The sequence below is a fragment of the Heterobasidion irregulare genome, assembly GCF_000320585.1.
Source record: "Heterobasidion irregulare TC 32-1 unplaced genomic scaffold scaffold_05, whole genome shotgun sequence".
Classification (NCBI taxonomy): Eukaryota; Fungi; Basidiomycota; class Agaricomycetes; order Russulales; family Bondarzewiaceae; genus Heterobasidion; species Heterobasidion irregulare.
The window spans coordinates 263,974-291,574 of NW_009258201.1; the positions used below are offsets into that span (position 1 = coordinate 263,974).

The window sequence follows — 27,601 nt, forward strand, 5'->3', positions numbered from 1 at the left end:
CGTCCGCCACGACATTCTCGGTGACTGAAGCTGGCTTTCACCGCATTGCATGCCTAACCAATACAAACCCCTGCGTGTGTACATTCTCACTCATCTGATGTTATACACAAACGACCATCTGCTTCAGCTCCTGAAATTGACCTCAAGCCGATCATCGAGCTCTACTACCATATGGGTTTGAGCGATATCAACATTGCTCGACGCAGTATCGACCACTTCGATAAAGATACGTACGGTCTCGGGTAATAATCCATCCACTTCTCAGCTTTTTGGGGCTGCTGAGTGACGCCGTTCAGAGTGAAATCTGTCAAACGAATGCGCAAGAAGTGGGGTCTCACTAGCACGCGACAGCAAAAGCACACCATTGAAACTATCACAGAGGATGTCGCTGAGATCAAACGAAATTTCCCCAATAGTGGTGCTGACGCGATCAAGAAAACTCTCATGTCGGAAAAGAACATTCGTGTACCCCGGTATGTGTCTCTGTGACGAAGTCTATCAGGCGTCATTTTACAATGTTCTATCTCCCCCAAATCACAGCGAGGTTGTTCTATCACTTCTTAAGGAAATTGAGCCGGAAGCTGTGATAGCTCGCAGATATAGAAAGAAAGAAGTACATGTGACGACAGCTACGGGCAGTGAATGTTGACAATTTTGTGGACAGTACATCAAACGCGAATCTAATCGGTAAAGCGAGCAAGTTAGAGGACTCAGGCTGCTGGAGAAGATCAGAACATGATGGTGTGGACCAAGGCAGGCCTTCAAGCTTCAAGCCTAAAGACGCACTCGAGTTGGACCTAGGTGTGTTCTTCAAAACACTATCACCCATATGCGAATCGATTGCGAGTAAGTGCCCATCAAACCTCAATGACGCATCGAGTCTCAAAACGTTAATGCAATGTGTCATACTTCTGTCGATGTGACTGATATGTATGTCATTCATAAACTCGAGTGCTACATCATAAACAATTCGACCGTGAGCACCTTTCTCAGAAATGGGCCATGCATGCTTATGTACCATACGCATAACATATTCAGATACAAGACGAGGCCTGCCCCGTCGCCTGCGTGCAGTCCATCTTGGATACCAGCTGAACGGAATCATGCGCTTCTGGCGTATGGCGGCGGCTCAACGTCCCTCCCCAAGTGCTGGTTCAGCTGTCCTAATTGCGCCTGCATCTTTACCAAAATAGACTCCATCGAAGCGATGCGTTGTACCACCTCTGGGCTGGTGACGGACCCTTCTCCGTCGACGACACCAGAGGCTGTGCGGATCTGACTGATCTCTGCTTGCACGCTGGAAATACGATTCAACAACACAACCTCCTCGTCTTGGCCTGGCGTCCGACTGCGCGGAGTGACGGTGGCAGTTCCCCCAGACTCTGCCCTCGCGCTTGGGGAGGCTGGCGATGATGGGTCTTGAGCGCCTGTACCACGATCATCATACGATGCCCGCCTCTGTCCTTGTGTCGGCCGGCTTCCAAGCGTGTCTTGTACTGCCCGCCCATTCGAACGTGTTTCGATGTCATGGTTGGCGTCCCCGCTTATCGCAGCCTCTTCGGTTTCTGGCTTCGCAGATCTAGGAGAATCCGTACCCACATGGCCCTGGCGCGCGTCTTCGCTATCTCTATCCACAAGGCGACCCGTGCTGTTTCTGACCTCCGTCGTCGTCGCTCCCTGCGCAACGGGAGACTCAGTTGAAGCTGACGTCGACATTGTGATGCTCCGTGTTTCCGCGCTCGCACGTCCAAGGAGTGAAATGCTAGACGTGGGCTGTGACGAAGACGTTTCTACCTGGCTTCCAGGACGGCTCAAATCTTTCGAGTCGCCGTTTGTTGTCCTTAACGGTAAGAATTGTCGTTGTGCCTGCTGAATCGTCAAGATCAAGATTAGTGAAGGGGTGGGGATTCCGTGGGACACCTACATCTCTGCTTGCAACCGTCGATGACATTGGAGGTCGAGGAATCGCACCGTCGCGACGCACGGTCCCTTGTGGGACCTGTTCTGAGTCTAGTTGTCTCGTCGGATATGTACTCTCACAAGCGTGGTCCGAGAACATACGACTGGACACAACGTTGGTCGAAGATGTGACAACCCTCTGCCCAGGTGCCATGCTCATTTCGGGTGTTCTTCGCCCCGATGGTCGTTGAACTGCCCCAGATCCAGAGGACAGCGCACTCTTGTTTGGCCTATGAGAATTGCTTGGACCTGCCGGAGCTGATAGCGGCATCGGGTTGGGATTGCGGTCGGTAATCGGCGTGGCCAAATCGACGTCCACTCTTTCGGTTGAGACGCAAGATTTGAAACAGCAGAGTAGCCAGTCGAGGAACATCGGGAGTGTTGAGAAGGGACTGTGGGCGACGGTGGGGGAATCTCTGACTCTCCCGATCCTTAGATACTCGACGCCTGATGGTGTGCACAACGGTGTTCGTACCGTCGGTGCGCATCGTAGCGCGCAGCGTACGGCGCGAAAGCAACGTGAATCCTTGCAACTGAATTGAAAAGCCTCATTATCGTGCTGCTCAACCCTGGCGCTTGTCGGATGTACGTATCCATCTATCATCACGCGGACCGCCACGACCAACACACGACCGATCCCAAGCGTTCATACCACTTCGGTCCGTCAGCGTGTACGCAGGCCTCCTGTCCCCAGTCCCAGTATATTCTCACCGATCTTCACTGTGACGGCCTGTGTGGTTGGAGCCGAACAAGCTGACTCGGTACTGTCATTCCGTTCATAGGCCACCTCATTCATGAAGCATGCTTTCTGCAGGTGTCGATCAACTGATCCTTTCTTTTGTCCCTTCCTTTCCGGCGCGTACCATGTTCTCCAGAGCTCTCGTCTTCTTAGCCTCCTTTCCTGCGCCTGCTTGTACACCGTTAATTTTAGAACCTCGCTCTGCGACCGTAAATCGCTTATCTCCCTTCTATTATCCACAAGATACACGGGATTTTATCGATGCTGTGGGAATAAAGAGATTCACGATGGCGGTGTCCTCGAGGCCCTAATGCGGCTCGTCGGCTTCTGCTTCCTAGGATCGCGATTCTTGTAATATTCTCGCTGCAAATCTTCTCGCATCTCTCGAAGTCTCCGAGAAGGAAGATGAGCCTCAAGGCCTCATGTACAAAATTCGGACTATTCTTCTTGATACCCGCGTAATGTCATCTCCAGAATCTGTTCTCGCCCTTCATACGGCAGATTCTGTCCGCGAAGTCTCCTCGATAGTCTGACACATCTGTATGTGGAAATAGATCGATTTGGACGCCGGGTGTCCAATCTAAGCTGCACACTCGGGCCTCAAGGCCTCATGGACGCCTAATGCCTGACTCACCGACTACGGACACGTTATGCGTGGGTCAGCCTTGCGCAATACGGACAGGTGAATGGCATCAGCGCTAAGATCTGAACTCACGAGGAGCAGCTAGAGAGAGATTCGCATACTTTCTGTTCGACTGTATCGCGATCTATAGTGGCGAGCGTTGTTATACCCCCGAAAGGTGGAAGCAGCGGTGCAAGGGCTAGCGAGAGATAAAAACGGCGGTGTGGGGGCAGAAAGGGCATCGCATCTGATCAGATGATCTGTGCTATCAGATTAGATGAGTGCGCTGGCGACGCCTCCCGTCCAAGCTCCAGAACCGCAACCGCCACATAAGCCCTCGTCCCTTATATACCCGCAATCATCTGCTTTCCTTTCTTCCCTCTCCATCTCCACCTCCACAACCACCCCGCGCAGCAGATAATGGCCATCATCGACGAAGCACCGCAGTTTGACTTGGATCTCTCGCTCCCCATCGCCACGCTGCTCAGATCGGGCACCGCTGCGGCCCACCAGACTGCCGAGACCAGCGCAGGCGCTGGATGGCTGACTCGCGGGGAGCTTGACAAGGAGGAGTATATTCGCTTTCTGATCATGCTATGGCATGTGTACGAGTGCGTTGCCACTGACTATACCGGAACTTCGAACGGCTTCTGATCTCCATGCAATCATCGCCCAACCAACACCATCGGCTACCGTCGCACAACAGCGAACTCGAACGCGCGCTCGAGCAGCACGCCTCGCATCCTGTTCTCAACCCGACCTACAACCCCACCCTGCTTGCCCGCGCGCCCGCCCTGCTCGCCGACATCTCGCACCTCCTCTCCGTCCCGACCTCCGACGTGCCTGCGCACCCGCTCTTCACCGCGCTCGACGCGCCCGCCCCGCGCGGCCTCGCGGAATACACGTCCCGCCTGCGCGCACTCGCGTCCGCGCGGGACCCCGCGCCACTCCTCGCGCACGCATACGTGCGCTACCTCGGCGACCTCTCGGGCGGGCAGGTCATCCGTCGGCGCGTCGCGCGCGCGTATGGGCTTGAGGACGACGGCGGCGCGGGCGTGAGCTTCTACGAGTTTGCGAAGCTCGGCGGGGGCGCGGGCGCGACCGTCGGCGACATGAAGAAGATCAAGGAGTGGTACCGCGACGGGATGAACGCCGGCGTCGGCGATGACCGGGATCTCAAAGGTGGTGGCCCGTTGGGGTCTGGCTGGCTGTTTATTTATAGGCGCGACTGACTGCGTCCGTGTGCTGTTCGATTCTTTGATCCAGTGACGATTCTCGCGGAGGCCAACAAAGCGTTCGTGCTCAACGGCGGGCTCTTCGAGTCCCTCAAGCCGCCCTCATCGCCACCCTCGTCGCCACCCTCGCCCATCGACTCGACTTCCCCGCATTCGCATTTCGGGAACCCCAACACACCCGCTGTTTCGTCTTTCCCCCGCGAGGAAGAGAAGCCGAAGGAGATAGCCGTGCAGATCCTCCAGACCCACTCGGAATCCGAGGGGACGTACTCCGTTTCCGGCGTGCTATCATTCATCGCTGCTATGTGCCTCGCTCACTTCATCCTCGTCGTCGGTGGGTTCACTGGCACGCGGGGATGGGAGAAGCTTGAGGCTGTGGAGAACTGGATCTCGGGATACCTGCATTGAAGTGACCCGCTGCGGGCTCTCGGTCTGGTTATTTTTGCTTTGCTTTTTCTTTCTCGGTGATATCTTTGCTGTTTTTTTTCGTCATCACACATAACACTATACGTCGTCTGCTCGAGAAGCGGGTGACTTTTGATGCTGGACGGATCTGCGTGGAGCTAATGCGTGGATGCTACTGCATATTCTGTACGATAATCATGATTTGGGACTCGGCTTTGCGATGGACGGCTCGTTGGAAAATCAGTTTTGGTGAGGGACCGTTCGGAACTTCGGCGCCACCGCGATACGTTAGACGACCTGCTTACATCGAGAGACAGATCCTTGTAGAGGGGTCAAGGTGAATTATACGAGAATATACTGCAGATGTGATACTATTGTCTTGCAAATGAAAAACAACCTATACGACGAATCCCTACATTCGCGACGTCAGGTTCTTCTTTCATTTTAATCAAACAAGAACAAGCACGAACCCCATTCACCCGGATATTCTGCCCCGTCACCCACTTCGCTCCCTCAGACGCGAGAAACGCGACGACGGGCGCGACCTCGTCGACCTCGCCTAGCCGTTTATGCGGGTTCAGGTTCGTGATGAACTGGATCTGCTGCTCGGTCTTGTCCCGGCGGAAGAGGTCCGTGTCGATCGGCCCCGGGGAGACGACGTTGACGGTGATGGAGCGGGGCGCGAGGTCCTTCGCGAGGACGCGCGCGAACTGCTCGATCGCGGCTTTTGAGGCTACGTAGACGAGCGCGTTGGGCTGGACGGCGGAGGCGGACGTCAGGCTGGAGGAGAAGAAGACGATGCGGCCGCCTGGACGCGTGCGGTCGATACAGTCAATTAGCAAACGCGAGCGCGGGATGTGGGCAAGGGGAAGATAGGGGAGACGTGCCTGGCGGGAGGAGCGGCGCGGCGGCTTTGGTGAGGAACAGCGGGCCCTTGACGTTGATGTCAAAATGCGCGTCGAAGAAGGCCTCGTCGACGTCCTGCAGCACGCGGCTGCCCATGATGCCCGCGTTGAGCACCAGCACGTCGAGCTTCCCGAACGCGCGCAGCGCCTCTGCCAGCAGGCGCTGTCCGCCCTCGAGCGTCGAGAGGTCCGCCTTGACAGCTACGGCATCGCCAGTACCCGAGGACTTTATCTGCGCGACGAGGTGCGCGGCGAGCGGGGCGGAGGAGGGGGAGACGTAGTTGATGACGACGGACGCGCCGTCCGCGGCGAGCTTGGTGGCGATGGAGGCGCCGATGGAGCGCGAGGAGCCGGTCACGATGGCTACCTTGCCTGCGAGTGGGAGTGGAGAGGACATTTGGACGAAGTCGATGTAGGGGAGACGGATGGGCTTGGGATGACCAGTGAGGCATAGACTTTATAGCCCGTTGATGCCAACCCCCATATGAGATAGTACACACACAGGGGGTTTACCTGAGGCGACCCACACAAGACGAGAGGAATTGCGTCGCGTCGCAGTGCTGCCAGGCGCTGCCGTGCGGTCCACGTCATCGATTGACTCGTCTGTGCCGCTCTCGAGCACCTGGCGCGAGGTGGATACGCACGGATTTCGAGAGTGGGTTTCGGGCAGAGTTGTTTCAGGCATCGGAGGCGGTGGCCTGGTGCAAAACGATGCCATTGAAAAAACGTAGGCTATACATACGAGTCGGAAACGAGAGATCTCTGGTGCGGTGGTGGTGCCTGATGGTGAGCGCGCTATTCCCACGCTCACCTTTGCTTCAAATCGTGACGTTGGGGCAGTCCGACATCGCGTCGATTCAGGATATCTGATTGCAGGTGAGCGGTGAACACGGCTGGATTGTGCAATAGCTTATACACAGGCATGCAAGCTATCCGAAATCAGGAACAAGGTCAATCTGACGAGAACGGAAGCTTAGTCGGAGGCGCTACGGCGGAACGGATATCCTCGATCTAACGGCTGGTCCACAGCGCCCATCATGATCTTCAACAGCGTCTCCGCCTTGAACTGCGGGTTCCTCGGGTCGAACAGCGTCGTGTCCACCATGTCCTATCCAACACGGCCGGATTGTAATTTAGTGTATATGACGCGCATGTAAGAGCTCTTACACGAATCAGGTACTGGTGCTCGAGCTCGTTGTCGAGCTCTTTCAGGGCTTCGGTCGCGCCGAGGTCGTTTCCGATCTGGACGAATTGGATCCCCAGCTGGCGGTGCGGCACCTCGTTTCGGTCAAGGCGGCGTGCAGCCTCCACGATGGTCTCCACTGGGTCGTCGGCTTTCAAAATCGGAGGCTCGACATCAGCGGCTTATGAACAAGGAGAAATGTTCGGCCGACGCACTTGCAGCACCGTCAGTGATGACGATGATGTTGATCGGCTTGTGGAGGACTCTCTTGTTCTCGACAAGAGGGATATACTTGTCTAAGATCTCCTTCAGCTTCGTACCAGTAGGAGTTTGTCCTGCCAAATGGAATCACTACATATGTTCGAAGCGCAGGTTTCGGGCCATGCACTTACCGATCGGGTCGATCTTCTGGAACGCGCGGAGGACAGAGCCGCGGTCCTGCAGTCCAAAGAAATATGTAACGACTTGCATCTTAAAGTCGGACAGAGTGACTCGCCTTCAAACCGGGGCTCTCAAGGGAGTCGTTCAAGAAGTAGAGATCCAATCCGTCCGCGCCATATTTCCCACATTGCTCGGCGACATGCGCGAGGGCTTCGCGCGCGTCGACCCACCGTTCGCCACTCATCTATGAGCCATATCCATGTTAAATTCATCCGGGGCTTCAAGTGGCACGACTCACCGACAGCGAATCATCCACGATCACCACGGTCTTCAGCTCACTACAGTCGAAGGTAAGCTATAATTTTGCGAGCTTCTGCAGCCAGACTCACCTCAAACGCTGCAGTCCAGGGTCTTCGTAATCAGCTCCCCCGCTGACCGGGGTTGAAACGTTGTAGGTCGACGATTCGACATATCTATACGAGGTGCTGTACGACTCCTGGAAGGTCCACCGGAACGTCTGGGCCTGCACGAGCACTTCATATTCGGCGACCTACAGCGTCTCTTAGTTAGAGGCTTGCTCGGAGGAGAGGAAGATACAGTAGAGGCGGGGCACCTCGATCTCTCGAACGCCGTTGTAGGATATGACAGCCCCGAGTTTCAAGTGGCTCGCGGCCTTTCCGAGGTCTAGAACTATCAATTGGAGTCAAAATTCACCGATGTGTGTTCGAGCACATACGCATTTTTCCCTGGGAGAGAGCGGGGTCATCAGTGCTGGAGACTAGACGTTATCGGATAAAGTCGAACACTCACTTCGTAGAACGATCGACAGACATAAAGGGGCCTCCCGTTGTCGTCGCCCCAGACCACGGCGTTCGGGGGGATCTCGTTGCCCTTGACATACATCTACAGAGACATAAGCTATGCCAAGAGCGAATCAAGGGACGTCGAGCACGCACCCAAATAACAGGAGAGGAGAAGCCGTTCTGCATCGCCCCAGCGGAGGTCAATTTAGCATGGTTCAACCAGTCTCTGTACGTTCGCGGCTTCGAGATCGAACCTGGGGAAAATGTCCCAGACAATGGCGACGTGCGGCCATTGCGGGCGTAGCTTCCCTTGGAGGCACCGCGGTCGATGAAGGGAGGAGGAGACACAGCAGTGGGTCGTGTAAGAGTATAGTCCTGAGCGTTGGAAGTGTATCGGGCGGCCGTGGTGGATTCGACGTGCTCCTGGAGGGTTGCGCTGCGCTGGTACTGCTGTTCCTCCAACATAGTGCGATTGGGCGAGTGATGAGCAAGTGGTAAAAAAGGCTGTTGGTGATCATATGGCGACGCGCCTTGACCATTATATATATGTGCGAGGCCCACATATGCTCGAAATATCGATGGCCCTATCTGTTCTAATCCAGGCAGGACAGAGAAAGAGAAAGGGGCGCAAGGGATCTGGTCATGCGCTGGGGCGTATCGGCCACGCTTCACTGAGAATGAAAGGCGTAGCGCGGCAAAGAGTGCTTCTCGATGAAGTTTGTTCACTCCTGAGAGGCAAAGACGCCCAGATGGCTCCTATCGTTCTGTCGTATCTGTCCTAAAAAAATCTCTACACACCATGAGGCGTTCATCTCCTGGTGGACACAGAGCGGGCGGGATAGGTTCGGTCAGATCGGAAACTCACTTTTATCAGATCGTTGCGGAACGTGTAGGATCCAGAGACCCAAGTAGACTAAACTTGAGAATACCATGAAGCCGATGCTAGTGGGAATGAAAACATCAATAGGAGTGACAGCTCTCCGGAGAGAGGTACGCGGACTGTCTAGGTGCGCATCTAGGTATTCCGGTCTATGTTGAGTCTGGACCATCAGAGACTAATGGCGCACCCCGCTCGTTCAGACATATTGTACACTCGACAACACTCTGCGCTCGTTCCAGCGAGCTCCGTCACCTATCTCGATGGTATCACAATCAACGCAAGGCGGCGCTTGACGTCGTGCATCCTCAGACTCCGTCTCGCCACTCGGAAGCAATTCATATCATCAAAACGAAACACTCTTCGGAACGCAAGATTAAGGCGACAAAGCCTGATCGATGACTTCGGAAACGACTCGGAACAGACGCATGTCGAACATGAGCACGAACGCAGGCGATAGCATCGCGTCGGACTGCAGGCTACAAAGAGACCAGACGACCAACCGTCATCGCAGTCGAGCCGGCGCCCCCGCGATTGCGCACGCGCTCGAACTGCCGAGGAGGCGAGCACGCTCGTGGACTCGGCGACTCGAGAAGCACCCAGGCCACGAGACTCGCTCTCGCGGCGGCACAGGCGCCAGCGAGGCTGCGGTCGCGCCGCCGACCTCATGCTGCAAGGGGCTGTTTTGGGCCACTGAGCGTAGACTCGCAGGGGACTGGATTGAGCTGTACCTATCAGGCCTGCAATGCATCCGCGACTGAGCCCCCACCTCGCAACAACTCCGATCCCGCTCCGTTCACGCACGATCGAGATTCGCTTTCGCCTCTGATGGTGAGATGGAAGCCAGCGAGCGCGGCCGCCGCCCTTACAGTATCCACGTCCACGCACCCCCGCCACGCCCCGCCATCGATCACAGTCAGCACGCCGCAGCACAGCGTGCGACTTCAATTACAGCTGACGCAAGGAGTCAATTAGGCAACAGAGCACTCAGTCCGACAGTCCAAGAAATACAGGAACCACAAACAGTGCGCGATGCGCGATGCACGTTTCCCGATGCAACGATACACAATCCAGCGCCGATCCTTCAGTAATACGATCGCTGCCCCGGCCGCTCCGCCTTCGGGAACGGCGGCGGCGCAGGGACGTCCGGCGCCTGGTCGACGCCATTCAGCAAGATCCGCACGAGCGCCTCCGTCCCCAACCCCGGGTCGTCGGGGTTAAACACGGTGACACCAACCATGTCCTGCGATATAAAAGAAAAAACGCCACGTCACGTCAGCGAGAGCGAGGTTGTCGCCGTGCGCGCGTGCGCACCCTGACGCCGAACAAGCCCGCGCACTCGTCGTCGAGGTCCTTCAGCGCGTTCGTCGCGTCGACGTCGTCGCCGACCTGCACGAGGTGGATGCCCAGCTGGCGCAGCGGGACGCCGCTCATGTTGAGCCGCCGCGCGGCGTCCGCGATCGTCTCCGCCGGATTGTCGTCTGCAGAGTCGCCGTGCACGGGTTAGCCACTGGGTCGCCACAACGCACACTCGTGCGCGTGGACGAGGACGCGCGAGAGACGAGACGCACTCGGGACACCGTCGGTGGCGATGATGATCTTGACCGGCTTGTGCGGCGCCCGCCGGTCCTCGAGCTTAGGGATGTAGATACCGACGACCTCCTTCAGCTTCGTTCCGATCGGCGTCTGACCTAACAAAAACGGAGTAAGCGCACGCGCCGGGTGAAGCCTCAGAAGCAGCCGCACCTTCTGGGAGAACGAGCTCGAACAGAGAATAGAGAGAGCCCCGATCCTGATCGCCCGCGAACGAAGCATCAGAAATGGGGTCGGGTCAACAAAGACGCCGGTTTTTGGGTGTTCTCAGGGATGGATGGATGGATGGACGCACGCACCCTGAGGTTCACGCGGCAGCGGGGATCATTCAAGAAGTAGACGTCGAGCCCGTCGGTGTCGTACCGCGCGTAAAGCTCGGCTAGCCCGGCCAGAGCCTCGCGCGCGTCGTTCCATGGCTGGCCTGCCATCTACGGGTCACAGACGATCATCAGCGCGCGCGCGGCGCGGTGGAAGCACGCGCCGGGCGGACGCACCGAGATAGAGTCGTCGACGACGATGACGGGCTTGAATTCGCTGCGGCACACATGCGTAAGTGGAGAGCCTCAAGCGTTATAAGCAGGCGACGCTGTGACCAATGTACCTGAGGCGCTGGAGCCCGGTGGCGCCGCTGCCGGCGGCGCTCGCGGGCTGCTCCATCGCGTTGAACAGCGTCGGTCTCTCCACGGCGGGCGAGGCCGGCTCCTGGAACGTCCACCTGGCAGGCGTCAGCGCCTCGACGAGGACCTCGTAGGTCGACACCTGCGCTGCGGCGTTAGAGAGGACTTTGTCGCGCGCGCGACCATCAGAGCACCTACGTCCACTTCGCGCCCGCTGAAGGGGATGGAGGCGCCCAGTCTGAGATGCCGCCCCGCCTTGCCGATCTCTGTCGCGTGCCGTCTGGCGGTCAGGATATACCGGTAGGACACGGAGGAGTGTGGAAAGGGCACGTACGAATGCCGGTCTGCTCGTGCGCCGCGCAGCGGAGGACGGTCGGGGATAAGCATGCAAGTCGCGCGCGGGGAGGTGGATTCAGGTACTGACTTCGTAAAACGTCCGGGCGATGTACAGCGGCTTGCCGTGGTCATCACCAGCGACGACAGCGTTCGGCGGAATATTATTGCCCTCGACAAGCCACTAAGCGATTCAAACGAGCCGCTCATCAGCGCCGATCGGAGCGCGCGCGCGCACGCGTAGATAAACGAAGAAAAGGCACCCAAGATACGGGGGACGGGAACCCATTTCGTTTCATGTCTGCCGTCGCTTCCTTCGCCTGCGTCTTCCATTGCAGAAAGGTGCGCGGCGGGCGTGCTGGGGAGCGCGGGGGCGCGGGGCTCCAGGGTGCGAGATAGGTGTTGTCGGGGCTGCTGGAGAGCGGCGCCGCGATCATGACGGGCGGAGCGTAGCCGCTGCGATGCTGTGCGGGGTAGGGCTGCGGAGGGTAGGTTTCGGCGATGGGGTACGTGCCGGGGACGGGAGCCATGAGCGTAGGACCGTAGGGGTATGGATGTTGAGGGGCACGATAATCCATGGGGTGAATCGGCCGTGTTCGTGCAGATACCTGTTGACGGGGTTTATAGGGTGAGAGGTGGAGCACATAATGAGGCGTTGTCTGGGCGCGCGTAATGTTTGTGATTGTGGGACGTGGGTCGAGGGCTTGACTTGCGAGCCCCGCGAAAGAGATGTGACGGGTGGCTAGGCTCCAGAGATGGCGCAGGGGCGAGTGCAGGCAGTCGCTGGGGGCGTTGGCGTGCGTGAAGGACCGCTAAATGAAGGACCGCGGCGCGATGTGAGGCTTGTGTCCCACAGAACGTGGGTGCGCAGGGTTTAGACGCCATGCGTTCGCAACGATGCTAGGTCGTGCACGACTAGCTGTGGTCATGAGACCATGCGCGAAAGGGATCCCGTTGTCCAATCAGCGCACGGAGCAGTAGCTTGAACAGAGGTGGGATATCTGGCCTTGTGGGCCTGTCGGATAGGAGGCGGGAGAGAGCTATGAAAAGCGTGGCCCCACAACTCAAAAGAGGACCTATAGGGAATGTGCTGCAGCGTGGCGTTGTGAATCTGAAGCCCCTTACCCTCGATCAACTGCTCCGTCATCGTTCGTTATCTCAACGAGGCTCGTGCGTGGCTGGCGATGTGAAAGCCGATGCGGGAGAAGGTGAGAGACAAACATATGCTCTAGCCTGCGTGATGTCTAGAGCATACTCCGTCATACGTAGACGGATGATCACTTGATCGCCGCGAAGAGATCCTGAATACAAACAAAAAACATATCGAAGAGGACACGGAGGCTCTGGGACCTGGAATCAGGTCCACAGGCGACGGTGTAGTTCCCTGTGACGATCATCACGTGTGAAGGTAAAAAGATGTCCGCATCTCGAGTGACGACGTGAATCCCGCCTCATCGCATCAGGTCCACGCGCAGCGTCGTGGCTACGGCGGGTGTTGAGTAATTCCATCCCATAGATGCGGGAAGATGTATGTAATGCTTCGGCGACCTGTGTTTGCTTGGTTCTACAAACGCCGGCTGTTGCGCTCAGCGAGTCAGCGTTATGACTTTGCTCTGCAAAATACAAATGTTGCAGTCGATGCTTTTGTCAAGTTGTGGATGACTTACTGACAGTCTGACGGAGTCGCCGGTTACGATTGAGGTAAGGCATATGCACACAAACGGAGATTGTGCTCGAAGGTATTCTGGGAGCAGCGATGCAGTGCCGACGACGACGGGCACGACAGCGAGCGCTGGCGGTGAGCACGTGCGCGAGCCACGCGGCGGGCAACGAGCAATTTTGTTTTGATTCCGGCTTGCTGCCTGCAACGTCGACGGGTGGATCGCCGCTCGTCCGGGTCGATGTTTTCCTTTCGGGCGCACTGGGGCGACCACATCATGCGGAATACAGAGCGAACGAGCGGTGGATGCTCTCTCTCTCCTGCGGACAAGCGATGGATGCTCCCCTCGACGTCTTCCTCTTTCCCGGTCAGGGAACAGCGGCGTTGGACTCGCACTTTGTTCGCCGGCGTGCCCTCGCCGACGCTGCCTCGCACTCTGGCGCGCTGCTGCTGTCAGCTTGCCACGCGGCCTTTTGCGCAGAGCTCTCCTCCCTCTCTCCCCTCGAGGCAGATGCCATCGACGTCCACATTTCCGACTTTGCCACTCCCCCTGATCTGCTATTGCTTCCGTCAAAAGACCAATACCTGCACAACCCCGTAACATGTGGTCCAGTTCTTTTTTTAGTCCAGGTGCTGCGTTGCCTCGCTCATTTAGAATCGCAGCCACCCGCGAGCGCTCCCGCCGCTTCATGCTTGGTGGCCAGGCACTCCCACGCACTAGGCTTCTCTTCCGGCATACTGCCTGCGTGCGTGCTGTCTGCGTCGACGACCACGTTGGAGTACTTGGCGCATTCCGCTCAAGTCTTCCGTCTCTCCTTTTGGATTGGCGTCCGTGCACAGCTTCATCGCGTCTCCGTCTTAGCCGCTGGCAATCCTCCACTCTCCGACTCTAAATCATGGACCCTCATGGTCTTTCGTATGGATGCCGGCGCTGCCGCCCAGGCGATTATTAAGTACCAGCATACAGTCAGTGCTCTCTCACATCCGCGTGTTTCTAGCCGTCGCTCATCTGAAACAGTCACCGCTGCAGCCGTCGTTATGCGTGACAGGAGTGCTAGACGCCGAGCGCGTCGCTATATCTGGACGGCCGGACTCTCTCGAGGCGTTTGCCACGACTCTGCCCCCCAATGCCGTCGTCCACAAAACCACCATCGAGGCGCTCTATCACTCTTCTGAGCACATCGGCGGAGCTCGCGAGCATGTCCTCGCAGACATCATACACCGCCAAATCCGCTTTCCGTCATACTCTGATCTGCATGTTCCCATTCGGTCCACTTACACAGGCAAGCTTCTCCGAAGCGAACACGGTTCTCCTCTTGTGGAGGCCGTCGTCGACATGATTCTTGCCCAGCCCGTCCATTGGGACAGGCTGATTCGCTCCTTCGTCCAAGATCTTCCTGTCGGCTGCTCGCTCCGCCTTGTGAATGTCGGTCCTGGGACTGGCCTCGCTCGGGGCACGGAGAAAATTTTGTCTGCGCACACCGTCTCTTCTGTCGATCTGACGTCTGCAGATCCTGTTACGGCACCCACCTATGAGCCCATCGCGATTATAGGCATGGCGGTCAACTTGCCTGGAGCTCCCAATGCAGACGAGCTTTGGAACGTTCTGGAACGGGGACTCAATACCATCGCCGAGGTATGTCGTTTATTCGCCTTGACAAAACAAACATAAGAAGTTTACCAGAACCGACAGATTCCCACGGCTCGTTTCAAGGTTTCGGATTACGTCAGCTCGAGGGACTCGAAGAGCAATCGAGCCATGGACGCGCACACCGGGAACTTCATTCAAGACTTAGAAGCGTTCGATAACGGGTTCTTCAAGATATCCCCGCGCGAAGCACGGAGCATGGATCCTCAGCAACGGATCATGCTTCACTCTGCTTACGAAGCCTTGGAAGACTCCGGCTACGTCCCCAACCTGTCCCCGTCTTTCGACCCGGAGACGTTCGGGTGCTACGTTGGAGCCGCTACGCATGACTATGTGCAAAATCTGCGTCACGACGTCGATGTGTATTACAGCACGGGTGGGTGCCTTGGACTATTTGCGTGTTGAATGGCTCGTTCAGTATGTCGTTGCAGGGACCCTGCACGCGTTCCTGAGTGGTCGCATTTCGTATGCCATGCAACTGAGCGGTCCCGCGATTACCGTCGACACCGCGTGCTCGTCGTCCTTGGTTGCAATTTATCAGGCCTGTCGCGCCCTCACCAACAGAGACTGTAACGCCGCTCTGGCAGGCGGCGTTAACGCAATGACGAGCCCCGACGTGAGTCTCACGCGTTGCCTCACCGCCGAGCGCCCTCATCTATCATCTTTGAAGATGTTCCTCGGGCTCGATCGCGGCCACTTCCTCAGCCCCACGGGCCAGTGCAAGCCGTTCGATGCCTCAGCCGACGGGTACGCGCGCGGCGAGGGCTGCGGCATGTTCGTTCTTAAGCGGCTGTCCGATGCGGTCGCGGAGCACGATCGCATTCTCGGCGTGATCCGCGGTGTCGAGATCAACCAGAGCGGTCGGGCGCAGTCTCCCACGCACCCGCACGCGCCGACGCAGATCGCCCTGTTTCGGCGGCTTCTACGGCGCGCGGGGCTCGGCGCGCACCGCGTCAACGTCGTCGAGGCACACGGCACGGGGACGCCCGCGGGCGACCCGCGTGAGATGGAGAGCCTCCGCGCGGTGTTCGCGGTTGGGCGCGCGGCGCGCGACCCGCTGCACGTCACGGCGCTCAAGGCGAACATTGGGCACCTCGAGGCGGCGTCGGGCGCGGCGGGCCTCGCGAAGCTTTTGCTGATGCTGCGGTACCGTACGATTCCGCGCCAGATAGCGCTCGGGGCGCTGAACCCGCGGATCGCGCCGCTCGAGTCGGATAATACTGTGATCGATGTCGAGGCGGTTGCTTGGAACGCTGGTGGCGGTGGCGGTGGCGGCGGCGAGGTACTGTCACGAGTGGCGCTGCTTAATAACTTCGGGGCGGCGGGATCGAACGGTGCGTTGCTGCTGGAGGAATATATTCCGCCTGTGGCGTGCCCGCCTCCCGTCGAGTCGCCGCCGACGGCGTATGTCTTAGGGTTGTCGGCAAAGACGGCGTGGGCTCTCGACGAGCTGCGGACGCGGTACGTGCAATGGCTCTCCAGCCGCCAGGGCGCAGGCGTTCGCTTGCAGGACATCGCGTATACGGCTACTGTTCGGCGCCAAATCTACGAGTACCGCCTCGCCGTGTCTGCGGGGAGCGTAGACGAACTCGCAGACAAGCTCCACACGGCCTCTGGGACTCACGTCGATGGTCGCTCGTCGACGGTCGCCTTTGTATTTTCTGGCCAGGGAGGTCAGTACCTCGGCATGGGGCGGGCTTTCTATCAGACTTTCCCCGTGTTTAAGCGTGCCGTCAACGAGTGCGAGGCCTTTCTGGTTTCAGCGGGTTTTCCAGGAGTTCTTCCAATCATCCTGTCGTCCGGAAAAACGAGTGGGCTGACGGAACTGGAAGAGCTGCAGGCATATCAGGCCGCCACGTTCGCTTTGGGATATGCGCTTGCCATGTTGTGGATCTCGTGGGGCGTGACCCCTAGTGTGGTCGTCGGGCACAGGTGAGCGTCCGTTCTCCTGATTCCGCGTATTCCCTCGATGTTTGGCTGACGGCTGACGGCTGACGGCTGACGGCTGCAGTCTGGGAGAATACGCTGCCCAGGTCGTCGCGGGAGTCATCACCGTGCAGGGCGCACTGACACTTGTCGCTCACCGCGCCCGGCTGATGGTGCAGAGGTGCCGCATGCGTGCTACGGGAATGCTGGCCGTTAATTTGAGACCGGAGATCGTGCGAGGCATCTTGTCGGGCTCGGGCGAGCTTGTGTCCGCCTCGGTCGCCTGCTGCAACAGCCCGAATGATTGTGTCGTGTCGGGCACGGTCCGTCAACTGGACACGCTCGCTCGCTATTTGGATTTCGGCGCTCGCGCCCGCAGCGTCCGCCTGCAGGTGCCATTTGGATATCACAGCCCAGCCATGAACCCTATCCTCGAAGAGCTGACCGCCGTCGCCCGAAACGTCGCCATACATTCACCTACTATTTCCATCATCTCTAACGTTCTGGGGATCGTCGTGCCTCCCGGGGATACGACGGCGTTTAGCGCCGAGTATTACGCTCGTCACTGTGTGGAGCCTGTCCTGTTCGAGCAAGGGATCGGCTCGCTCGTGGGCACGGCTGCGTTTCGATCCGTCGATGTCTGGATGGAGATGGGCCCGCATACGACAGCGCTACCGATGCTGAGGGCGCATCCGGCCCTCCTGGCGGACGCGAAACTGCTCGGTTCGATGCGGAAGGGCGGCGACGCGTGGGCGACGCTCGCGGATTCACTGGCCCGGCTTTACGTGTCTGCGCTGCCGCTTCGGTGGAACGAGGTGTTTGCCCATTGGACGCCACCGCGTGTCGTGTCTCTCCCGTCGTACCCGTTCGCGAAGACGAAATTCTGGGTCGAGTTCGTGGAGGATGCAAGCGCCGCCCCGAAAGCGGCGATGGAGGTGCTTGATGTTACTGGCGTGTTCCCCGTGTCGCACATGTGGATTCAGCGGCCTTGCGAGCGCAACGGCCACGGCGCGGTGTTCGAGACCCCCATTGCTGAGCTCGCGTGCTTCGTTTGCGGCCATCGCGTCGGCGGGCACGCGCTCTGTCCCGCATCCGTGTACATCGAGCTGGCGCTGGCCGCCGTGGCGAGGGCCCGGTCCGGCGCGGGTGAGTCGGCGGACGGGAGTAGCCATGCCATCCTCAGCGACATCGAGTACGTCAGGCCCTTGGTCTATGTGGACGGCGTCCTTCGCGTCATCAGGACCTCCGTCGCGGCCGGCGGGGAAGGCGCGGGGACGTTCAGCATCGCGTCGTTCGTCGCGCCGGGCGAGGCGGTCGTGCACTGTCGCGGGCGCTTCGCGCGCCTCGCGGAGGATGACGTCGCGGCCGAGTTGGAGACCGCACGCGCGGCGGTGGCTGGGCGCGCGGCGGCGTGCCGGGGCGCCGCGGAGGAGCGCTTTGGGAAGCGGACGGTGTACGAGGTGGTGTTTGCGCGCGTCGTCGAGTACGCGGAGGCGTATCGCGCCGTGGAGAGCCTGGCGCTCGGCGCGCGCGACACGGGCGTGAACGTGGACGTGGAGGGGTACGCGGTTGTGCGGGTGCCGCCGGGCGGCGACGCGGGCGGTGCAGGCGCGTTCGTGATTCATCCGGTGCTGATGGACGCGGTGCTGCATGTTGCGGGGTTTGTTGTGAATATGAGAGGGCGAGGGGAGGAGGTATATTTGTGTGGGCGGGTGGGGCGCGTCGTAGGCTTGCCGGGCCTCGTGGACACGTCGAAGGAGTATGGGGTGTTTGTGAGCGCGCGCTGCGTTCCGGGCGCGGGCGCGGGCGGGGTGCTCGCGGATGCGTGGTTGATCGACGCTGGGGGGCGGATTGTCGTGCAGGTGGAGGACGTGCTGTTCGTGAAGGCGCGGTTGGACCGGGTCGGACGCAGCTTAGCGGCAGCGGCGGTGCCCTCGCCTCCGTCTGCGGCGGGCGGTCCGACTCCGTTCGCGACGGATGTCTCGTACGAACCTGACGCACCACTTACATCCACGACGAATTACTCGTATGATCATGATGCGCCACCTCCCCCTGTCGGCGTTACAGCGGAGGTCGCGCGCATCGTCGCGAACGCCTGTGGGCTTGGCCTGGGGCAGGGGCCGGATGCTATGGACGCGGATCGAGACCTGGCAGAGTACGGCGTTGACTCGCTGATGCTCATCGAGATTGCGGGTGATCTGCGGAGTGCGTTTCCCGCCGCAAACCTCGACTCGTCCGCTCTGGCTTTGTGCCGCACTGTGTTGGATATCGTTGAACAGGTCGAGGCTAGGATTCGATCGAACCTCGTACCGCGCTCGGACGCCATAGCTCCCTCGGTCAACACGCCTCCCCCAACCATCTCATCCCCCTCGAATATTATACGCCCACTCAACATCACGCCCTCGACAATTCCAAGCCATTCGACTTGCGACAAGATATCAATTAATCACGGTGGAGATTTGGATGTCCGGCGGATACTTGCCTCCGTGTTAGGCGTCACGATTCAAGAGCTTGTCGATGGCGGGGACCTTCAGGCCCTTGGACTGGACTCGTTGGCATCCATTGAAGCTCTTCACGCCTTTCAGACTCAGTTCGAGCTCACGCTTCCCCATGATTTCTTCGTTACGCACACAACTATCAATACCATCCAATCATACCTTGCGAAGTTGTGCGCTAGAGATAAACCAGCCATGTCAGCAGACGGGAACCTCGAACTCTCGTTACACCCACTCCTTTCCGGAACTATACCAATTCATGTTCAGCGGGCGCCTACGGCGGGCTGCGCGCCACTTTTCCTGATCCATGATGGCAGTGGTCTCGTCTATTACATAAGAAGCCTGTCTCCCCTTGGCCGTGACGTATGGGGAATCCACAATCCTCACTTTATCACCGGACAGCGGTTGGATTCTGTCGAGGCCATGGCCGCGGAATATGCACAATATGCCGAGGAAACAACGACAGACCCTCTGATTCTTGGAGGTATGGCGTTTGATGGATGCTGCTTTCTTATTGAACCCGATGCAATTTACAGGGTGGTCATTCGGCGGGGTCGTCGCCTTCGAACTCGCACGCCAATTACTGACAAAGGGCGTTCCGGTGAAGGGCGTTGTACTTATCGATGCGCCATGTCCTTTGGATCACGTCCCCCTTCCTGATACGCTCCTCGAATCTATCGCAGGCTTGAATGGAAGAGACTCAACCGCACACGTCAGTCGTCTGGTGAAGGCCCAGTTCCAGATGAACTCCCGTCTGTTGGGACGATATCGTCCGGCCGCTTCCCGCGGGGTGTGCCCTAGACTCGTGCTTCTTCGCTCTCGAGAGGCATACAAGCCTGCCGGTGTCCTCGACGTACCCAAGTGGCTCTGCGACAGGAGTGATCCGCAAGACGCCGTCGCCGGATGGCAGAGCCTGGTGGATGGTCCCGTCAAGGTCCTGGATATACCGGGCCATCATTTTCAACCGTTCCATTCTACGAATGTGGGTTTCGCCCTTCTTTCTTATCTGGGAGCCGTCTGATACCAGTCGTAGATTGAAGAGGTCTCTCGTCGCATTTCTGAAGCGTGTTTATATTTAGAGGATAAATCAGCGATGATTGACGTAAGTGAGCGCATCGGTCCGGACACTTGATACGAAGATGTATACATATCCTCATTCGTCGACGCCACAAAGCCAGGTTCTTGAGTAGCTTCGAGCTCAGACAGGAGGGGTGAGCAATCTGCGAGGAAATCTGCAAATTTGAAAGGTCATTCTCGTGATTCTAGAACTGTCCTTCTCAACCGATTTTACATGATTTACCTAGAGCTATGGTATAGGGAGTGCTTTCACAATGCAATTATTCGTACACAGCGCCCTCAGGCCAGACCGATGGGGCGATCAGTTGTCGTCGATAAGTGTTTTCACGGACGTCCATCACGTACCCGACCGTCTATCTCCATTCTCTCACCCCATGTGACGCTTCCGACATTTCCAGCATCATAGACATTATCACAAGGCCATCATGAGCGCCATGAGGTGGAGAATTCAAGAACATCTTCGAGACTTCTACGACCACCCAAGGTGCGTTGCTTGGAGTGATTATTCGTATGACCTGGACAGCGATGCAAGAATCCCTCGACGATGGGGTCGATACGGATCTCCGCCGACCGTGATTGGACTCTGTAGATTGTGCGCTCAACAAGCCTAGTATTTCTGGGAACACAAAAGAACGATAGGAGAAAGGGGCTATCATGATGCGCAGCTATGAGATTCGGCGGGTGTTACGGGAGAGCGAGCCCTTTACTGGCAGTATGACGTTTATTTGTATAAGGAGAAGTCCCCTCTTCGAAGGGCGATTCACTTCGATGCGGGCGCAAGGGATGTGCCTCGATGCGTGTCCACCAGCGGTACTATTGCACCGCATATCGGGATTTTCCAGAGGACGCTGCCGCGATTTAGCAGAGTGGTGCTGGACTGGACGAACTTTGACGTAAGATTGGGGTCACATAATTCAACGGATGGCATACGGTACGAAACAAACAGTGAACCTGACCTCTGCCAACCATTCCGTGCTCCCACGAAGGCCTATAGTATGCTATTGTCATCAGCAGTCATAAGAGACTTATTTCGGAACAGGCGCAAGTAGGTCTCCGCGACTTATTGCAAGACGAATTCCACATGAACCAAAACTGAGTGTAACCTGGAGGCCAGCACGGTACCGGCCGCAGACCCTGTACAGAAAATCGGCGGACTGGACGGAAATAGGAGCACGCAACAATAAAAGGGCAGAACCAATGACATGAGTTGTACTGACTGGAAATTGAGATGCACTTATTCTCGAAGTAATATAATGACGCCATAGGCGTGCAGCCAGTCATATCCAGCCATATTCGCTTCCATAAAAGAGTATTTCATTCGGTCCATGCGACGGATCGCATGTTGGGGAGCCCTCGAGCGTGAATGAAATTGGTTCACCAGCGCGCGACTCCAACACCACGCACGTGAGATTTGCTACGGTGCGTGAACTACAAGCCTTGTCAGTAGTTGTGAAGCTACGAGACCCATCGAAAAGGGCGACCACCATGACTGTGCAATCGAAGAGTCCATTTGACAAAAGTTACTAGGTAGTACCAATGTACCAGCCTCACCGGCGTTTGTTCTTCGACTAAGTGAATCATTCTGGAAAAATTCGAGATGATTCACATATAAAATTAAAAACAATAAAAAACAGCATCCCAGCTCACATCAGAGTGATTCCTGGTATCCCGATGTCCCGTCGTCCCGAGTGTGTATAGTTTGCGCGTAAAGCAACTCGGAAGCTGAAGCGCTGAAGTCACAAGAAAAGTCGGCAATTTGATATTACTCAGCTTCTTCGCTTATCAATATGTTTTCGCCCATCGCTTCTACCTCCTATCACCACCATTGTCCAGGTCGAAAGTCCATCATAACATACGAGGATTGATTGCGAGTGCGACTCCATTTCACGGTGAGAAGAATCCAAATGCTTTGAATCTTTTGGAGTTATATTTCGAAGCGAGGGCTCGATCGTACTATCAAGAGACGGATCGAACTCAATCGTAGAATCGAACTATGGCATCCCCAGGGGAGCCTTTCACCGCATCTTCTCGTCGCATTTCTGGACACACACATGTCCTTTTGATCACTACTGGGAGTGTTGCGTCGGTCAAAGCGCCCCTCATCGTCAAGGAACTGCTCTCTGTATGTTTTCCTTCTATAGGTTACGTCGATGTTTACTTGACGTAATTTCAGTATAGAAACGTATCCATACAACTTGTGGCTACCACTCCCTCTCTCACCTTCTTCAATCCCAAGAGTGTTCGGGAGTATGGGGTGAGCGTCTGGACCGATGAACAGGAATGGAACGTACGTGTTACGTTTACAGGTATCGATACATTTTATCAATCAATCAACGCTATGAACAGCAAGATTATCGCATTGGAGATCCCATTTTGCATATTGAACTGCGGCGATGGGCAGATGTTGTGCTCATCGCGCCCTGTTCAGCCAATACGCTCGCGAAGATTGCGAATGGCATATGCGACAATCTTGCTGTAACTGTTTATTATTTGTTTTACGGTCTCACTACTCACTCAACCTCCTTCGCATTCCATTCATGGCTCAGACTTCCCTTCTTCGTGCCCTGTCACCCTCAGTACCAACCTACATATTCCCGGCTATGAATACTCTGATGTATGAACATCCGTTGACTTCGCAACATCTGCGCATCATCCGTGAAGTTATTGGATATAACATCGTTGGGCCGGTCTCAAAAGGTCTTGCATGTGGTGATATCGGAATTGGCGCGATGCTGGAGTGGAGGGACATTGTACGCGTCGTCGTCGACCGTTTTGATCTTCTGAAGCAGTGACAGAGGTGTTCAGCTTGGAAAGGTGAGTGGATATCCACGCGAATTATGGTATTGACGCTCTGACGAATGTTGCTGAATGATAGACAGGGTACACATTCCGACCTATCAGTGCCCGGTGTCTATAATTTCGAACGCGAACTGTGTCGAAACACTTACGACAGCGGAACGCGGACCGTCGGCAGATGAGGAATTGAGAAAAGACGCCGTTGGGTCAAAGATATGCAAGCCTGTCCTGTGCGTCGAATTTGCTGTCATCCTTCTAAAGAAGCCCTTCGTCTCTTCGTACTAGTCCCTTAGAACGCGTCCTCCTTCATTCACTCCGCTTGCATCTGTGTACATGTCCGTGCCCATCGCTTGTGATTGCTGTTGTTGTGCTATCAGGTTCGATGCTGAACAAGAGCTTAATCAAATTCTAGAATCAAGCTCCCATCATCGAAGCGGCGAGGATCGTGTTGTGAGACGCGCTCCACGATTTCTTGCCCCCGAGCGGATCGAGAGGTGACAATCTGCAGATTGGGCGATACGTCCTGATGCCCGTGCACGTGCGCTCCGCACTATCTCAGCGATTTCTGTAAGTATGTTGACATAGCCCTCAAACTTGTTAAGTTACAACTCTAAGCGGATAACACCGAGGTCAGATGCGCATCCACAACTGGTAGACGAGATTGGAGGGAAAGCTCATTCAAGGGTTTGTTCCTCTTGGCTTAGGCTTGAGGTTAAGGCCCCAGGGCGGCCAGAATTGCCTGCGGCACTGTCGAACACTTTCCGTTCATATTGTCAGGGGTCTGCCCAACAAGGTGCGTTAGCCATGCTCCATAAAACTCCCGTAGATTCCCATAGATGGTTGATTGGCAGGTAAATCTTTCGAAGGATCGGCGATTTCCGATTAGTAACGTAGAATACCGGTTATTATGCAAATGCACGCTGGAACAGTGAAAAGTCTATTTTGGCGAAGGTGCCGATGTTAACGGCGCTCAGCTTTACGATGCTTCGATTTCGTGATAGAGATACGATAGCTACAGACCCGGTCGAACTTTACATCTTGGCTGCCATTCTAGAGAACTTACAAAGTTCCGTCTTCATGCCGTTACATGCGCCAACTTTGCATTCTGACGACGGTCGACGGGCTTATAATGCCCGAGGCAAAGACATGAAAACCCACTGTTCTGCCTTTCCATCTTTCAGCTTTCCCCATGGATCTCACAGCGACGTCTGTGGCGCCTGACTCTGACGATACACTCATATCCAGGATACGGTGTCACAAGGGCAACAAACCATCACTTCCGCAAACCAAGTGTTGCTCGCTATGCCCCGCGAAATTCACTCGCACGACGCATCTTAATCGGCATCTTCGCACTCGTGAGTGCAATCGCCCTATGTCCGTGATTGATGAACGATGAGCGCTCACGGCGCTTTCCCAGATTCCAACGAGAGGCTTCATCGCTGTGAGGTTGGTCATCCTTTCCGAGCTTCTTGGCTTACATCAGCATACTGATCTTGCCATAGACATGCCTTTCCGAATTTACCCGGAGCGACCTCCTCACCAGACACAAACGAACTTGTGGTGATCTGTACGTTGCGCTCCATTCTTCCTTTTCACCCACCGCGATGGAATCGGTGCTGACAAGTTGACGTTTGTTGGGATAGCAATCAGAACAAGTCGCGGCGGAAGTCGTGTCAAGCATGTGCGGAATCCAAAGTTCGATGTGACCTTGTGCAGCCATGTGCCAAATGCGTCTCACGCGGCAAAGAATGCGTATTCGTAAATGACCCGAGGATTTCCAGAGACAAGAGAGAGGCTGCTGCTGCAAAGCGCAAACGTGCCGCCCTGGCCAGAAGTATTGACGCGTCGACATCTGCCATCCACGGTTCTTCCTTCTCACGATTTCCAGATGATCATCATTTCATAGAAGATCCCCCATGCTCTCCATGCGGTAAAGACACTGATTATTCTGTGGCCTCGAGCTCGGATTTGATGGCCTGCGCAGACTCGTCGACTTCTTCCACATCCATTTCATCTATGTCCCCTTGTTCTGACGACTTGGATCACTCGTTCGACATCACTCACGCGGAGTTGGACTCTCCAATTGACATTAACATATTCAAAGCCGAGCTAGAAACTTTCATCACTTGCAATGCTTTGGACTCGTTACTATCTCAGTCGTATGAGTCCCCTTCTCCCACAGACGACCTTGGGTCAATGCTTTTCAACGACTTCATGTGGAATGGGTATCTTCCTGATACTCCTGGGATGAATAGTAACCTCTTCGCACAAGCGGTTATCGCGGCGCCTTCTCAGAGCTCCTTGTATCTGAACCAGGATCCTAGCGCCGGAACATCTACTGCGTCGCCATCGATGACGGGCGAGTCCTTGTTCCATCAGATGCCTGATTATCAGCGTGCTGTGCATGGCCCGAGGCCAGAAGACATGGAAACACAACACTATTGTGCGTCTATTGTCCCCTGATTGTTGCTTCAGGACGTTGACCAGGACGCATCGACTGCAGTATACTTATTCTTTACTGCTTTTTCGTCGCATCTGTCAATCGTCCATCCCTCGTTCTGGCTCTCGCCTGAAGGGAAGCCGCCCATTCTGCTTCGTGCTATGCAAGCATGTGGGGCTCTATTTGTCAAGACACGCGAAGCAGGTGATTTCGTCTTGAACACGGTGACCAGTGTTCGAGAAGCTTTGAAAGTGGAAGCAGTAAGCACTCTCCTGTTTCCTGGATCAGCTAGCTCGTCGTTGAACGTGATTTGAATCAGCAGGCGCAAAGCTCTGCTGGCATAGAAGAACACTTTTACCTGGTTTTAGCCGGCCTGTTGGTACAGACAATCGGAATGTTCCACCGCCGCATTGATAGGTCAGCCTCATCTGGCGTCTATCACGGCATGCTTGTTCAAGTGACTCAATTATCTCAATATGTAGCCGTGTATGATCTGACTGGTTTATTTACCGTTCCCAGATGATCCGACGGTATGGGATTGTCCAAAGGTGTACCTCATGGATACCGCCGGACCTTGCAAATTCATCGCTTGAAGTTGCGTGGCAGGATTGGAAAATACAGGAGATGATCAAGAGGTTCGTGTGCCTGCGTAAAGTATGAGCGTGCCTAACATTTCACTTCAGAACTGTGTTATTGGCTTATCTACACGATAATTGTCACTGCGTCTTCTTTTCGCTCCCACCCTCCTTCCTCCCCACCGAGTTGGTCGATCTTCATCTGCCCGCTGACGATGCCCTCTGGAAGACCAACACTGCTCAAGAGTGGTACGACGTCATCTCTCAACCCTCTGCATACGGAGCTGTCCCCAACAGACTCAAAGGGTACAGCCTGCAGGCAGCGCTCATCAAACTCTCAGAATCTCACACGACCGGACCATCACTCCCTATACCCCCTTGCGCGCACTTCATACTCATCCATTCTATCCTCTGCTCTATATACAATCGAATGGATCGCCTCTTCACTCAATCGCACCAGCTCATAACTCCCGAAGGCAACGTCATCATCTCCAACAGTATCAACCCAAATCCCAAGGACCCCGTTCGCACGCAGTGCATGTTGCGGAACTGGCTTCACAGCTGGCTGCATGCCCCCGAGGTACCCCAGCAACACCTCAAAGCAAGAGGGGAGCCTCTCTTGGTGCAGAATGCATTGCCATATTATTGGCTCGCACAGGTTTCCCTCATCGCGATCCAGGATCGTATCATACTCCCGTGTTGTGTTCCCGAGACCAGGTATCGTGTGCTTACAGGCTGGCTACATCACATCCGTTCATTCTTGCGCTGCGGCGGCGAGAAGATGGGCAGGGGGCTCTGGGAGGACTTGGCTAGGATGGGGCAGACGCTAGCGGCTTCGGATAATGAGGACGGGCCAGATGGTTTACTGTCGATTGCCCCAGAGTCGTGATGTCGAATGTTCCAGCCTGCGCTTGAAGTGCTACTGTATCGTCAAATCTGTGTATCTCTAGCTGCTGACCTTCATTTCGAACGTTGCTGTGTTTGTTGTATGCGTTGAAGGTTCTGTACGTCTCTGTATGTCTCCCATTACGGTATGAATAGATGACTCACAATACGACGATGACTCGGGTCACATTTCCCCACGGGGATAAGATCGTACCTATGGTGAAAGCGAGACAGCTTCGATGAGATAATCGAAGAAGCGATGTCAGACTAGAATGTCAATCAGTTTTCAAGCGGCTTACAAACGACGTGCAATGTCTAGCGCAGCTGCAAAGTGCAGTAACTCCAACGAACATAACAGGCATAAATGCACTTTTAGCGCTAGAGACTGGATATAAAAGTCAAAACTTCATTATGGGACTATCTTAGTGCTGTGAGGGTTTATAGAAT

General features: G+C 56.1%; 8 protein-coding genes across 9 annotated transcripts; 5 read left to right on the plus strand and 3 right to left on the minus strand.

The window, feature by feature from the left end:
• Window positions 1-49: 49 nt before the first annotated feature.
• HETIRDRAFT_317077 (uncharacterized protein) lies at window positions 50-649 on the plus strand (the record flags this gene model as incomplete). Its single annotated transcript, XM_009547715.1, has 4 exons — window positions 50-74; window positions 128-242; window positions 297-473; window positions 541-649. 4 exons carry the CDS (start codon window positions 50-52, stop codon window positions 647-649), a joined length of 426 nt encoding a protein of 141 aa, XP_009546010.1.
• A 452-nt stretch (window positions 650-1,101) lies between these two features.
• Window positions 1,102-2,332, minus strand: HETIRDRAFT_104716 (uncharacterized protein; the record flags this gene model as incomplete). The annotated part of the gene is made up of 3 exons (XM_009547716.1): window positions 1,102-1,866; window positions 1,925-2,010; window positions 2,062-2,332. 3 exons carry the CDS (start codon window positions 2,330-2,332, stop codon window positions 1,102-1,104), a joined length of 1,122 nt encoding a protein of 373 aa, XP_009546011.1.
• A 1,336-nt stretch (window positions 2,333-3,668) lies between these two features.
• On the plus strand, window positions 3,669-5,309 carry HETIRDRAFT_439857 (uncharacterized protein). Its single transcript, XM_009547717.1, has 3 exons — window positions 3,669-3,931; window positions 4,027-4,502; window positions 4,587-5,309. Exons 1-3 carry the CDS (start codon window positions 3,741-3,743, stop codon window positions 4,961-4,963), a joined length of 1,044 nt encoding a protein of 347 aa, XP_009546012.1. The 5' UTR covers window positions 3,669-3,740; the 3' UTR covers window positions 4,964-5,309.
• A 48-nt stretch (window positions 5,310-5,357) lies between these two features.
• HETIRDRAFT_173037 (uncharacterized protein) lies at window positions 5,358-6,262 on the minus strand (the record flags this gene model as incomplete). The annotated part of the gene is made up of 3 exons (XM_009547718.1): window positions 5,358-5,372; window positions 5,431-5,768; window positions 5,848-6,262. 3 exons carry the CDS (start codon window positions 6,260-6,262, stop codon window positions 5,358-5,360), a joined length of 768 nt encoding a protein of 255 aa, XP_009546013.1.
• A 576-nt stretch (window positions 6,263-6,838) lies between these two features.
• Window positions 6,839-11,130, minus strand: HETIRDRAFT_51087 (uncharacterized protein; the record flags this gene model as incomplete). Its single annotated transcript, XM_009547537.1, has 5 exons — window positions 6,839-6,973; window positions 7,033-7,199; window positions 7,264-7,383; window positions 8,959-8,996; window positions 10,994-11,130. 5 exons carry the CDS (start codon window positions 11,128-11,130, stop codon window positions 6,839-6,841), a joined length of 597 nt encoding a protein of 198 aa, XP_009545832.1.
• Window positions 11,131-13,408: 2,278 nt separating this feature from the next.
• HETIRDRAFT_316970 lies at window positions 13,409-20,513 on the plus strand (the record flags this gene model as incomplete). 2 transcript variants are annotated; one of them, XM_009548574.1, is made up of 8 exons in its annotated part: window positions 13,409-14,278; window positions 14,331-14,948; window positions 14,997-15,336; window positions 15,392-15,576; window positions 15,631-16,892; window positions 16,972-19,865; window positions 19,918-20,363; window positions 20,415-20,513. In XM_009548574.1, the coding sequence occupies 8 exons, from the start codon at window positions 13,409-13,411 to the stop codon at window positions 20,511-20,513; spliced, it is 6,714 nt and encodes a 2,237-aa protein (XP_009546869.1). The 2 variants fall into 2 exon arrangements, with proteins under 2 accessions (XP_009546869.1, XP_009546870.1); XM_009548575.1 differs by lacking the exon at window positions 20,415-20,513 and having other exon boundaries at window positions 13,646-14,312; window positions 14,365-14,948; window positions 15,006-15,336; ... (1 more) ...; window positions 19,553-19,865; window positions 19,918-20,402.
• A 1,938-nt stretch (window positions 20,514-22,451) lies between these two features.
• Window positions 22,452-23,250, plus strand: HETIRDRAFT_417507 (uncharacterized protein; the record flags this gene model as incomplete). The annotated part of the gene is made up of 4 exons (XM_009547719.1): window positions 22,452-22,580; window positions 22,632-22,745; window positions 22,805-22,933; window positions 23,005-23,250. 4 exons carry the CDS (start codon window positions 22,452-22,454, stop codon window positions 23,248-23,250), a joined length of 618 nt encoding a protein of 205 aa, XP_009546014.1.
• A 1,193-nt stretch (window positions 23,251-24,443) lies between these two features.
• Window positions 24,444-27,158, plus strand: zfp1 (putative zinc finger/binuclear cluster transcriptional regulator; the record flags this gene model as incomplete). Its single annotated transcript, XM_009547552.1, has 10 exons — window positions 24,444-24,609; window positions 24,672-24,700; window positions 24,757-24,825; window positions 24,905-25,088; window positions 25,191-25,617; window positions 25,669-25,697; window positions 25,758-25,954; window positions 26,017-26,151; window positions 26,214-26,329; window positions 26,378-27,158. The coding sequence occupies 10 exons, from the start codon at window positions 24,444-24,446 to the stop codon at window positions 27,156-27,158; spliced, it is 2,133 nt and encodes a 710-aa protein (XP_009545847.1).
• Window positions 27,159-27,601: the final 443 nt, after the last annotated feature.

Bases quoted from the DNA above. Each gene is read 5' to 3' on its own strand.
- HETIRDRAFT_439857 (XM_009547717.1), top strand. From the start codon at position 3,741: ATGGCCATCATCGACGAAGCACCGCAGTTTGACTTGGATCTCTCGCTC. The intron at 3,932-4,026 runs GTGCGTTGCCAC...GTCGCACAACAG, and splicing joins ATGCTATGGCATGTGTACGA to CGAACTCGAACGCGCGCTCG. The intron at 4,503-4,586 runs GTGGTGGCCCGT...TCTTTGATCCAG, and splicing joins CGATGACCGGGATCTCAAAG to TGACGATTCTCGCGGAGGCC.